Source organism: Saccostrea cucullata, unplaced genomic scaffold (assembly GCF_032062105.1).
Source record: "Saccostrea cucullata isolate Sc308-1 unplaced genomic scaffold, CSIRO_AGI_Scuc_v1 ctg1640, whole genome shotgun sequence".
Classification (NCBI taxonomy): Eukaryota; Metazoa; Mollusca; class Bivalvia; order Ostreida; family Ostreidae; genus Saccostrea; species Saccostrea cuccullata.
The window spans coordinates 132,788-147,350 of record NW_026918614.1 but is presented as its reverse complement, the minus strand read 5'-3'; the positions used below and the strand labels follow the sequence as shown (position 1 = coordinate 147,350).

Below are 14,563 nucleotides of genomic sequence, written 5' to 3'. Positions count from 1 at the left end.
ACAGTATGTGAATTGAAGTCGTAAGTTAATTCAATTTTTCAATTCAAATGCTAAATTTTATTTAAGATGTTTACAAGAAGAAGTACTATTCGCTTAATTTGTAATTCATTTGTTTTCCTTATCAATATATATGGATATTTTTTAAGTGACCGGAAGTGAACATGAAAGATTTGCTTTGCTTACTTGATTTGTGGAATTAATTGCGTTTTGTTATCTTTACGTTCGACTTTACTCAAAAAGCTCAATTAGTATATAAATGAACAATTATATATTTGAAAAAACAACAACAAACAAACAGAAATATTAAATGTCATTTAATCAACTTTTTTGCTATATTAACTCTTATTTTGAATTGTGGTTATGGAATATGCATGTACTGTCTTTAATAGATTAACACTTTGATCAGAGCCTCAATAAAAAAAAATATATTAATATATGCATATTAACACTTACTTGTAAATAACCGATAGATTGTCCACTACTTCTCTGGGCAAAACTTCACTGTGTTAGAAATGTATGGCCTTCTCATTACATGTTATTCATTCACACTTCATATCACAAGCGTTTACCTGTCAAAATTGACAGACTTAGTTTCTGAGTTTACCTGTATGCTTGTTCAATTCGAGGTTAGTCAACTTATATGATGTGATTTCATGGCTCTTAACGACTCCAGTTATCAAAGGTCAGTGCAAATTCAATTCATTTAAAAGAAATATACTAGAAATTTACACGTGTTAGCACCACACGAGTAGGTGCAAGCATTATAAAAGAGGGAAAATATGTAGTTTTCTTATTATAAGAGTTCTGTGTTAGAATAGTTCAGAGGAGGCGTTGAATTCTACTAAGTGTAACTCTTTTCTTGTACTGTACGTAGATGCTAAAACTTAAAACCACGATCTAAAATTAACACATTTTCCAATACTGATAGAGAAAAGAGTGTTAAGGAGATTTTTTTTATTTGATGCTATCTTGTATGCAAAGAAAGACCTTCATATATAAAGACAACTAAAATTGTTTTACTTATTAAAAATTAATAATTTATTAAACTTTTTTTGTACTTTTATACATTCCAGTCAACCAAGATGATTTCCATCTACTCTACATTTGCTGGATTACTCAACTTCATGAAAAGCTTAACATTAACAAAGATATATTGTCGGATCCAGTACAAGGTCTACATAAGCCCCCATCTTTTCTCCTTACAAATATATACATGTACTCCTATTAAGGAAAAACAACAGACAATCTGTGCTACAGCATACTCTAGACATGGTCTAAATAAGATGTAGATCATATGTAACTTTTAAAAGTGTTAAGAAAACTTAAAATATTTTTTGTAAAGGTCTACATCATCCGTACATCTTTTCTACAATCTTAGCGACCATTCCTAACCCTCAGTTAAAAATGAACTTTTTGATGAAATGTACGGAGATGACGAACAGTATTCAAGCTCAAAACTCCATAAAAATACAAAATAGGAGCAGAGTAAACACAGACCTCCAAAATAGTAGAGGAGGGATCAGGTGCCATGGAAGAGTGATCATCCTCTGCTGACCGGTCACACCTGCCACATGAAGCAGTTTTCTTTTATATAAAAACCTACGACTTTTCAACTTAATACACAACCATTCCCCGGGGGAAATTAAAGTCCAGGTTTTTTTATATCATTGATAGCTACTTTTTCAATAAAAATGAAACTCATAATTTTACTTACCTTGTCAGTGGTCATTTGCAAATTCATTTCAATAAAAAAAAACATTCTGATTGTACACACAAGTACTCTGAAGCTGACATCAAAAAGATCCTTGAGTTTCTGATTGACAATATCTATGTGGTTTTCGGACACCAGGTCTTTCAACAATCTATTGGAATTCCCATGGGTACCAATAGCGCCCCGTTATTAGCAGACCTTTTTTGTATTCATATGAAGAGAGTTTGTCCCACATATATACGTAAAGGGAAGAAAACACTTGCTGTCCCCTTAAACACGATATTTTGATATATCGAAGACCTATTGTCAATTAATAATGTTTATTTCCATTCTTAAGTTGATACGATATATCGCAAGCTTCATCACAGGCATATAAAGTTTACATCTCTCAGCTGATTCGATGCGCAAGACCATGCTCTAGGTATGAACAATTTCTAAACGGAGGTAAATTATTGTCAAACAAGTTGATGGAACAAGACTTCAGCAATCTCTTTTTAATTCATCATTTCGTAACTTCAATGGTCGACAGAATATCATTGTCAGCAAATACAATTTATCACTGCGTAAGTCAAATTCTGACTGACGTTTTTCATACTTATTGTTAGTGCATTATATACCAATGAATTGACGACAGATTTTTCGGTTATTCCCCGATCATGACAAGGAGCACACGGCGTAAATGACCGGTCGGCAGGGGATGCTCACTCCGCCGTGGCACCTGGTCCCACCTCTGATGTTTTGGAGGTCTATGTTTGCTCTGTTCCTATTTTGTATTGCTTTACGGACATAAGAAGTCTAGTACTGTTCGTCTTCATGTATTTCATGGAAATCAAATAATTTAGATTATCGGATGAAATGTAATGGAATTTGGAAAAAGAATCGTCATTAGGATTATGTAGTATTGTGTATATATGTGTGATGCGGAAATAGACGTTACCTAACCACAGTTTCATTTTGATATTTTTAACATTTACTATGGGGAATGGCGATGGCTTGGTCATGTCCTGCGCATGCCTCCAAGTTAAAATATCTAATGACTGCAGTATGTATTTGTTCTCCGGTTCTTAACATGAGAGATATTATGGCAATGCTAACATTACTTCTTTAAAAAAGAAACTCGAAGACCAGTTTCCTTTGTTATAATTTTATGATGTTGTCATTACGTTGGTATTTTCAAAGGATTCGGAAAGCAGCTCAGGATATTCATATAAAATATTTGCCAAATACTTCACATATCAAAGTCTCAATTTGGGCAGAAAAGACGTTGATGGTGCAAAAATATGATGAACATTGTAAATTGCCTGTATTAGGTCAACTAAGCATCTCTTTATAGGAAATAATGATCGTATCATATATGCCTTCCTGGAAGAAATAACTAATCTGCTTTTTGTGTTGTGTCGAGAAATGACAGGACCTTTAGAGGTATTTTGATAGTGTTTGACCATTTGTAAGGTAACACGAGTGACAGTTACAGGATAGACATATTTGATATATATCCCCTCCTACAGAGTTTAACAGACTGTTTATGTGTCATCTAGAAGTGGATCCATTTGTAAGTAATTTAAGTCATATATATTTGTTCTGGCTAATTGAAAAAAATAGAGAGTTTTTCATTCTTATGAAGGTAACAGATAGGACATATTTTATATTACACTTCCAATCAATTAAACTCGTCGACTCTGCATCCTTTTCTTATTCACTTGGAAACAAGAAATTGTCAAAAAAAGAACATTAAAAGTGAGACATTGAAGGATAAAGAATATTTTCAGTGCAAGGGAAGCAACTTTTTTTTTCAACATTATTTTCTTTAATGTAAAGGAAAACATGAAGAATTTAATTCTTGATTGTTTTATGAAAAAAGAGGTATTTACTTTGGGTCAGAAATGAAACATTACTTTTAGATCAGTCAATACGTGTGTTTAATACTATTGACCAGTATTTGTACAGATCTTTAACGGATATTTTTTTTCCATTATTCAAGTGAGGATTTAATAAAGTATGGAGATAAGGAACGATATAAAAATCAGGAGCAGAGCAAACATGGACCTCTAAATCATCAGAATAGGGATCAGGTGCCATGATGGTGTGAGCATCCCTTGCCGATCGTTGAAACCCTTGGTGTACTACTTGACATAAACGAAAAACTACGTAATTCTTAAGACAAATAAGTGTTAAATTAATAGGTAGCTTATTGTTGTTGTGTTCTTTAAATCAGCCATCTTTTGACATATTGGTAAACTGTATTGCTGACAAGGTGACTGAACCGAGCAAAGACATTACCAATGGTTTACTTTCATTTAAGGAGTGTGCTGATATTTTTGTTATATCAACTTGTTTGTCAATAAAATATCTGACAGTATGACATGACATATTATAAATTAGTATACATAAAATCTTTCAAATAAGGGTTTCATTTTTTTTAGATATCCACGTGGCCAAAGAATGCCCTAAGAAAATCTCGTTCTTTGATCATATTTGAATCAGTTTTTTAAAATTACCTTGGGATACCTTAGCAGCTTATTTTCCTGTGTCAGGAAACTAGGCATAATGACCCGCTATACAAACAATGTGTAAACCTAAAACTACCATGCAAGAAAAGGTATGTATTTTTGCGCTCCCTTTTACACTTCTAGCATGGTAAATCACAGCACTAAAATGACGAAAATAAAAATCAAATTTTATTTTTTGAAATCAAAGGGTTTTTCAAAATAAACGAATGCGAGTTTTTTTTTCAAACGGAATTTATGTAAACAGTGAATTGTAAGCCTCTTCGTGACGTTATAAAATAAAAAAAAAATGAGTGAAATATTGAGATAAGGAACAGCATTGAAATTCAAACGTCCACTCAAACAATACACAGCGTAGAGAAAACATAGACCTTTAAAACATCAGAGATGAGATCAGGTGGCATGGAGGAGTAAGCATATCCTTTTACCGGCCACTGCTGCCATGCGCTTCTTAACATGAACCTGAAAGATCCGTGATGGTCTTTTGTTAGTAAAAATATCACATATGTGAACCAAATGTATCAGGTCCGGGCTATATTCTCTATCCCAAGCTCGCTGAAAAATACGAAGTCGACATATGCATATTAATGGAATTAACTATTGTTAATGTATAAACCTTGTGTTGAAAGCCATAAACGGTGGTTTCTTCGTGTGTTCGAATCAAATCTACTTCATAATGAAAAAAAAAAATAATTAGCCTGCTAAATAATGGGACGAATTTACAAATGGGGTTCCGAAAGATTCCACGCAAACTTCACTGTAAGAAATGTGTTTAGAATTCAAACACTTTTCAAAACACTTTTTTGTCACCTTTTTTTTTATACGTTTAATTTGTAAACATGTTTAGTTTCTAAACACGTATGAGAAAGTGTTTAGAATGGAAGCACATAAGTGTTTAGATTCTAAACACTTTCTTGTACATGTTTAGAAATTTTACATATTTAGGAATTAAGCATATAAAAAAGAAGGTGACAAAAAAGTGCTTAGGAAAGTGTTTGAATTTTAAACACGTTTCTTAATTATGTGCTTAGAAATTAAACATATCTAGATTTAACATGTCAAAACAAGTATAACTGCAGAAAAATGTAAACAAATTTTGGCACAAAGAGTACTTAATACACATAATGTCAAAATTTTCAAAATATTAACCGATATAAATATATAAATTATTCATCTTAAGGCCTCTGATTGTTTAGATATGTAGAGAGATACTTTACAATTGTGTGATGTTCTTTTCACACAAATTTAATATTTTGATCTCTATAAGTTCAATCAGCATGGCATACATTATATTTATAACGCATGGATGAGCAACAAAAATAAAATAAGCTAGAAATTTTATATCAAAACTTCCTTTAATCTTTTTAATAATGCATTATTAAAGATATTTCAATTAAAATTGTAAAATATTTATTTTATATAATATTTTGCATATGATTAATTACAATAATTGTTCTCCCTAAACTACAAGTAAATTCATTTGGCTATTAAAAGCTTTTTTTAGTTCTTGTTTGTTCGATAAGAATGTTTTTCTTTACAAAACAATTTACTAATTGACGAAAACAAGGTAAGTGAATTTTCGAGCTCAATTTTTATTTTATCTGTGGAAGCGTTGTGTCATACAATTAGCTTTTAAAAAAAGTTTTTGAAATTCTCCATCTTAATGAACAAGGTTTCTATTTCACTGAGACGACTAGTGTCAACCACAGATCCAGTGTTTCTTCCTTATTGTCTCTTCATAAATGTACATGTCGTTAGAAATGACACGATGATCGGCCTAATATTTGCAACAGAAAAGTGACGATTTCCTTTCGTAATGGAAATTTAGAAATACAAACACTGCATTTTCATATGTAAACCAGTTATTAGTATTTAATCAAGACTTCTAAATTATTTACCATATATTTTCATTAGTTATCGTATTTTGACATTTTTCATACATTACTTATTGAATAAAGAGGCCCTCAAATGTACATCCTCTTTCCTAAGAAAATAGATCATTATTACAATTAAGTTAATGATTTAGAGAAATTATTCATTTTTTTTTTTTTAATAAAAAAGAATGTTGCAGTAATCCTCGTTGAATAGATTTTTCCCTTTCGATTTTTAATGTTGCTTGATAGATATTTATTACTAATTTCTAAAAGCTAATGCATATGATGAACCGAAAGTAAAATATCCGGAATATGCTTTTCCGGTTGCACTAAATGCTGTCGTTAACAATTAAAATTTCAGATTGAAAAAAGTTGGTTGTCAAATGCAGCCGTTGAATTGCATATTATTGAACTATATGACTTAAACAGTGAAGAAAAGCAATGTAACAATTAACTGGAGAAGGACTAGTGACCAACTGAACATGGCAAATGTAAGTATTTTGTAATAAAAAAAATTCATGAAATTATAGCATGTAGTTTGTTAAACGATTGCACTTTTATAAGACGCAAATACACGTAGAAGTTTATTAAAACATATTACAGCATTTTTAAATGTAAAAAAAGGTGTATTTTTTTTCAATGGAATTGTAATTCAGAAATTTCTCCAGGTGTATGTAAATAAACATCGGAATTTAGGTCACATTATAAACATCTCAAAGCCAATATATCTTACTAAGAGTTATCATTCCTGAATTTTTTTTCTTCTTTATTTAACATGCATATGGCAAATTATCACTGAATCATGTGATATACAAATACATGTACTTGAAAATACTTGTCAGTATGTTAAAATGGGAAAAAAATATTTAAAAATTAGAATGTATGTAAGAGTTTTTAAATGCTTTGAAATAATTAACAGATTTTTCTATAAAACGAGCATTACATGATATTACAAATATTTTAGAAACATACATATTCATTGGAAGGAAGCAATCTATGTTTGGTGAACGGACAACTTCAGGAGAGCTAACAAACTAGTACAACATAAAGTGTTGGTGAATACTATAAAAATGATTGTGGAATTAAAGATATTTTTTTACCGAATAGAACTGAATGTTAATAAGTTAAAATTCTAATAATCTACGTATTTCACTTCTTTGTGAAAAGATATGAATTCATACACAAAGAATGACTTTTATACTTCTCAAAATTCCGACAGAAAAAAAATTAGATGACATAAATTATCATTTGCTTATGAAGATTGCAATTGAATTTGGAATATCGATATAATTGAAAACCTGAAGGATCAGGGTAAATATTATTTTACAAAATTAGAATAAAATTGAACAAAAATAAAAATACATAAAAATCGCTAAATACCACAGGAAGCAAATACCTCTTGACGGATTATTCCGTAATTTTCCAATCATGACAAGGAGCACACGGCAGATATGACCGTTTGGCAGGGTATGCTCACTCCTCCATGGCATCTGATCCCACCTCTGATGTTTTGGAGGTCCATGTTTGCTCTGCTCCTGTTTTGTATTGTTCAATGGTCTTTTGATCTTGAATACAGTTTGTTTTCTTCATGTTTTTTTTTTATCTAACTATTCCACAAAAATTTGGGAGAAATGACAATGTATCTAATACTGCTCCGTGTCTAAGGAAGATATTCTTCAAAATCATATGTGAGTTTTGAATATTCTTAATATCCAAAACAATCAATATGCATTTGAATTGCCATATCTATATTGGATTTCGAAACGTTATAAAAATCATTACAAACAAAAATACATAGTGGGTCCCAGTAAATGTTCAACCAAGCCTACTTCTTTACTCCTCACTGAGATATTAATTAACTGTAGTGATGAGCAACTTCAAGAGAGCTGTGCAACAATTTTATTCGAGAAGTGGTGAAAATCAGATGTTGATATTTAAACATTTCAACGAACTTTTGGACAATTTTAAATCACAGATTTCACCAAAATCAACAGCATAAAAACTCATGATTCTTCAAGTTTATACACAAACATTCCCCACGGTAAATTAAAATCCAGGGGCCCGTTTTACAAAAGGACTTACGACTTAAGACCAAATTTAATTCTTCATATAACTTTTAATTAACTGTATATCGAACATTATTTTTATTTTTTTAAAAGGAATGTGGTAAGATATTTTTACACAAACAATATGAAAGAGAATTATTAATTTTGCACAATTTTACAACAATCTGAAGTTTTTGGTTTTAGTCGTAAGTTCTTTTGTAAAACGGGCCCCTGGCAGTCTTTTTGAAATCATTAACAACTGACTTTTCAATAAAAATGGACCTCGTGAATTGACTAACCTTGTTATTGGTCATTTGCAAAATTGTTTTGTTAAAAAACATTCTGATTGTACACGCACGTACTCTGATGTTGACATCAAAAGAAGTTGAGTTTCTGATTGATAATATCTAAGTGGTTTTTGAAGACAAGATTTTCAAACAATATATTGGAATTCCCATGGGTACCAATTGCTCCCCGTTTAAAGCAGACATCATATTGAATTTAAATCGAAAATCTTGTACTTGAAAAGAGGAAACACTTGTCGTGGCCTTCAACTCGACATTTAGATATATCTGCGTCGTAATGTCTGAAAACAATGATTATTTCCATACTTATTTGGATACAACAATATATCCCAGTGAACTTGGATATTTTACTTGAAAAAGAAGTCAATGGTTATTTTACAACAAAGCTCTATGATAAACGTGATGACATTATTTTTTCAATCGTCAATTCCCCTTACATATGCAGCACTATACTTTCATCCCCTGCATGTAAGTTAATATCATATGTACAATTTCTAAAACGAAGTAAATTATACACAAACAAGTTGATGAAACAAGAATATCAGCCGTCTCTTTAAAGTCATCATTTCGTAAGTTTTTTGGTCGATACGATGACCTTGTCAGCAAATAGAATTTATCATTGAGTCAAATGCTGACTTGCGTTTTTCATGCTAATAGTTAGTCCATTATTTACACACTGAATTATAACTGACTTTTCCCTTATTTCCCTAACATGACAAGGATCACCCAGCGTGGGTGACCGGTTGTCACGGGATGCCCACTACTCCATGGCACCTGATCCCACCTCTGATATTTTGGAGGTCTTTGTTTGCGTTGCTCCTATTTTGTATTGTTTAATGGACATTTGAGCTTGAATTCTGTTTGTTTTCTCCATAAAATTCAATTCAACTATTCCGCACAAATTTGGGAGAAATGACATTGTATCTCTAATTCATTTTTTAAGGAAGATAATCAACATGGATCTCCAATTAACAGAGGTACGACAGGTTCATCACGAAACCTTGGATTCCTACAAAGACCACCCTCCATTCACTCCATTAGATCCATGAAACAGATAGATTTTTCTTTGAGCGTCCCTTTAAGCCCTGAAGGAACTATAAGTGAAGAACATAGTTCTGATCTTAAAGGAAATCTAGATCATGACAAGGACTTTACAGATTGCCCTTCTTTTACGGTGGGAAAGAAAGAAAGTCTGTCTGATGAATTTGAAGAAAAAGACAAAGAAAAATCACCTCCCGGAGCTATCGCAGAAATAGAAAATGAAACATTCAAGGAAAAAGAAGCCGAAGAAGACCCTTTGCTACTGAGTAGTTCAGAAGATGTTGCAGAACACGGTGGCTGTATAGAATGTGCACAAGCTGTCCCTGTTCTGTCAGTTGACGAAATAGAAGAGGGAGATCATATAGTTTTTGCAGGAGCGGTATATGATCACCATGGTATCGTTGTCTCCAAATGCAAAGACAATATACTTGGAATAGTAGAAGCTACTAATTCGATTTCAGGTGCAACAGTAGGTATTGTGTTTGGAGGAAAAGCAAGAATTCAATACTCAAAGAAAGCCTTCGACTTCATGACCGATAATATTCGTGTTGTCTTTTACAGACGTCCAAAATTTTCTAAAGAGAAAATCGTCGCGAATGCCTTGGCATTCGCAAGCAGTGAATCTTGTGGAAGCAAGTTTAAGTATCACTTACTGGTGAATAATTGTGAGCATTTTGCAACCTTTTGTGTAACTGGTAAACGGTTCAGTATTCAGGTCAGGAAATTTGTTATGATAGCAAAACTTTTTCTTTTCCGGGGATTTCATGGAATAAGTGATGAAAACCTCCGAAATGAAAAGGAATACGAAAACAAGATTATATGCGAAGAATGTTATATGGTAAATAAAAAACTACACAGTGCAAACGTAACCAATGTTACGAACAAAAATGACGTAAACATTGGTGATGTCATCAGATACTCTTACTGGAATCTCTGGCATGATGCAGTCGTTCTTCGCATTATTCGGAGTGAGGAAAATTATATTCTTTGTGAAATCGCTCATTATGGTTTCCACGGCCCCTTCTCACACAGAGAAATTATCCGAGAAATATTGAAAATATACTTCAATGGAAAAGTCAGTGTTGTTCATTATGACCCGTTAGAATATGACTTATTTAGTCCTAAAGAGGTGGTTGAGCGAGCTAAGAAGCGCTTGGGGGAGAATTGTTCGTTTTTTTCTCGAATGACTCAAGTCATTTTGCTCGATGGTGTAAACTTAAACTTACCAAAGGAACATTAGGAGAAAGTGAAGTATAAAATAAATATTTTAATTTTCTTGGAATGCATTTGATAAATAAAATAAATACAAGTCACATTTATCTAAAAAAAAAATAATAATAATATCCAATTACAAATACTGAAGAATCTTTTAAAGTATGTTTTCATCTAACTCTCTTATATTTTTTCAACTTGAAATAAAGGAATCCTTCGCAACATAAGTTTCATAACTTGAATGTTTCATTTTCGAAAATTGGATATCAAATAACAACTTATATATGTATGACAATCGAAATGAATCAGCCTTTCTACTGTCAATTTTCATGTTTTATCCCTTTGCAACGCAGTTGGAGGGAATATAGCAATGCAAACGTATTTTCGTTTGTGCGTGAGTATATTCTGTGCGAATCAAAAATGACGTAATTTGAAGCGAAGTCGATGTCAAATGTTCCCTTATTTGTAAATATGTTTTTGCGAGGGGATGCTCCGCCTTGCGGTGCCCTTGTATATGCTGTTAAATTCTGCTATCATCGCACATTTATTTATATCTCCCACTTTATTCTCCACTCAGGATTTTGCATGAGTACGAAAAAAGAGAGGCTGGCTTCTCATTGATAAGCTGATGTTACTGTAATTTTAGCATTTAAATCACAAACATGTATTTGTCATTAAAACAAATTGTATTAAAATGATACCATGGTATCGAAAAATGTTTTGTTTTGTAAAAAAAAATATTATTTTGTTAACAAATGCTGACTCCTTTACATGCAATCATGTATTCTTGTTGCGCAATTCTGTTCACATTAGATTTTATGTTCGTTTCTGCGACAGTTTATATAACTTACTACTTTATATGTTTTCATATGTTTTGCATTGTAAAGAAAACATTATTTGTTATAACATTATTTTTTTTTACTTTATTTGTCGTTTATTTATCAATAAATGATGATTTATTTCCACACCTTGTGTTTTCGTATGGGTCATACAAAGCAAATTTCTAGTGTGTATCCATAAAAATCCAGAAAAATAAGCTTCATACCAATACATCTAAATATTTATGAAACTGGCGGATTAGATTTAAATTGTATAAAGGTTTCAATATAATGTATGGTTTTCATATTCAACACGTGTATTTCTTGTCAAAAGACGAACTCTTAAATATCAGCAAATTCAACCTTAACTTTGGACTTTGTAGTACGTCTGAAACAAACTATGTATTTATTTTTGAATTTTTTTTTCGTTCTAGTGTTTTTATGTTCACAGATGTATTTAACTGTGAAAATATCTTTCCGTCGGTAAAATGTAGATAAGAAAACCTAATTATGCACCCGTTATGGAAAATACGAGTGTACAAAATTTACAAAATTTTATCCTTGGCCATAACTTTTGAACAGTTGGTGCTAAGGGTTTCATATATGCTTCACATGTATATTACTTGTTAAAAAACTTTTCTTTGGGTACAAATATATATTAAATTTTCGGGTGAGGGTAAATAAACATTAATTTTGAAATGGTCTAAGCGTATTATTTTTGAAGCTCACTCCTCCATTGGACCTGATCTCACCTCTGATGTTTTGGAGATCTGTATGCGTATGATTCGCTTTATTTCAATGAATTTGTGTTGAGATTGAACACTGTTTGATTCCTCCAATAACATAAATCAACCTTTTCATTATGATGATAGAAATTAAACAGAAGACCTCCAGGTAGTGTTTTTCTCCAGACTTGAAGGAAAGAAATCCTTCATTGTAAAAAAGCAGTTCACATTCTTGACCTTATATAAAATGTTATATGTCATCAGGAAAGGAACAGGTAAAAAGAATCAGAGTGACTCGCAGTAATATTGTCCGACTGTCACTGTCCAGTGTAAAGCAGAAGTCTACTCTTGTATATGTGTGGAATAACATGTTCCATTAATCCTACCGGTGTTTCTTTAAAAAAAAGTTTGTTGTGCGTAAATTTGTAATATTACACCCTCGGGTTACAAACCTCTGGAAGAAAAGTGGATTTATCTTATACTATAAAAGGTAATGATTTTATACCTTAATTGTGGTATCGGAGCATTTTTTTCTCTCGAATATTTAAACTGATAGTATTTCATCGTATTCCTAGAATTTATCATACGAACATTTTCTTAAAGGTTCATCGAGAAAAAATAAAAGTAGCAATAGAAAAAATACGCATTTATTCATAATTGTGAATTGAAATCTAATTTCCAACATAACTATTTTCATAATCTGGATGAATGGATCCGAAATCGAAAATTCAAAAAGGTTTTTTTACCGTTGAAGATACATGTATAATATCAGTGAGAAATGAACTTTAAAGTCTTAATGACGGTTTTAATTTTTTTTTAGTTGTGTGCTTTACTGCTTCTTTTTCATATAAAAGGAGGAAAAAAAACATTTATTCGGATTGACATTTCTGTAACATTCCGTAACATTAAATTATTATGCAATGGTAAAAGAATATTTATAATTTTACAAAATATTAACCTGCCAATTATGTATATGTGATGAATATAAAGAACACAAGAAATTCCCAACTGGCATTTGTTTTGCTTAAATCTTTAATATGAATATCAAGTATTACATATAGAAATAACGAACAGTATTCAAGCTCAAAAGTCCATAAACATTACAAAATAGGAGCAGAGCAAACACGGACCTCCAAAATATCAGAGATAGTATAAAGTATTGTTTATTTATTTCATATACTATTGTGGATTTCAGTGGTAGATATGTGAATTGTAGACCCTTTGTAACGTTAATAGTGAGCTGTCATTTTATCTTTTGATGGTGTCAGAAGTATCATATCGTAAACCTGTATGTCCATTCCTCGGTCACTTTAGTGGCTGGCCCCTGTCAATCAACACTCAAGTTCGACCGCGTCATAGACTAGTGTATACATATAAGACAAATGGTATTTTTGAGAAGCATTGAATATGACATACACATGTATTTGCAATGAATACTATTGATTTTTCAGCAAACAAAGTGTTTCAGATTTAAATACAATTCTGTAAAAATGCCAAGACACGAAATAACTTAAAATTCCCTTTGATCTTAAAAAAGGCGTTATCAAGGTTTCCTTCGATTCATTTTCCCTTTTTCATAAAGAAATACATAAATATTCCCCCTGACATATACACACTTTATCTTGTTCATACACTATTTCGAATTATGTTCCGATTTTTTATGTGTTAGCTGATGTTTAAACAATGGAATAAAGATCTACTTTTTTCCAGAAAATATGCATTCATTGAAACCAACACGTTTGATGAACTTGCATTTCTGTTTTTTACCCCCCCCCCCCCAAGCTTCAAATATTTGTTTAGCTTATAGATATTTTATAGTACAAGGTCAAAGATGACTGACAAGTCAGACATTATGTTTGATCGTAAAATGTAACTCTTTTAAATACATTTTCGTAGAAGATCAAATTTTGAATATGCTAATGTATGAAAAATCACGAGGCAAGGACAAGGTTTTTAGGCGAAGGGTTAATATTTATACAGAATAATTACTAGTATGCGTAAGCATTCTAGGAAAATATGAATGGTTTTCGTTATATCAGTTTACTTTAAAGTAAGCTGAAAATGCAAATTATCATTCCTTTCTTTCATGTTTTTTATTCACACACTGCATTGTCGACGGTTTTTTCGTTATTTCCTGATCATGACAAGGAGCACACGGCGGGTGTGACAGGTAGGGGGATGCTTACTCCTCCACTGCACCTGATCCCATCTCTGAAGTTTCGAGATCTGCGTTTGCTCTGCTCCAACCCTTGCATTGTTCAATGAACTAGATACTGTTCGTTACATGTATATCCATATATTTAATTTCACATATCATTTCTTAAC

At 31.8% G+C, this 14,563-nt stretch overlaps 1 protein-coding gene across 2 annotated transcripts; it reads left to right on the top strand.

Moving 5' to 3' along the window:
* The first annotated feature begins 3,118 nt into the window (after positions 1-3,118).
* LOC134268628 (uncharacterized) lies at positions 3,119-11,634 on the top strand. Of its 2 annotated transcripts, none has more exons than XM_062750888.1 (2): positions 3,119-3,263; positions 9,386-11,634. In XM_062750888.1, the coding sequence occupies exons 1-2, from the start codon at positions 3,237-3,239 to the stop codon at positions 10,721-10,723; spliced, it is 1,365 nt and encodes a 454-aa protein (XP_062606872.1). In that variant the 5' UTR covers positions 3,119-3,236; the 3' UTR covers positions 10,724-11,634. The 2 variants fall into 2 exon arrangements, with proteins under 2 accessions (XP_062606872.1, XP_062606877.1); XM_062750893.1 differs by lacking the exon at positions 3,119-3,263 and adding an exon at positions 6,454-6,583 and having other exon boundaries at positions 9,386-11,633.
* Positions 11,635-14,563: the final 2,929 nt, after the last annotated feature.

What these genes read in the sequence shown, in the direction of transcription:
- LOC134268628 (XM_062750888.1), top strand. Translation starts at nt 3,237, where the DNA reads ATGTGTCATCTAGAAGTGGATCCATTT. An exon ending in ATCTAGAAGTGGATCCATTT is followed by an intron (nt 3,264 to 9,385) that starts GTAAGTAATTTA and finishes TCATTTTTTAAG; the next exon opens with GAAGATAATCAACATGGATC.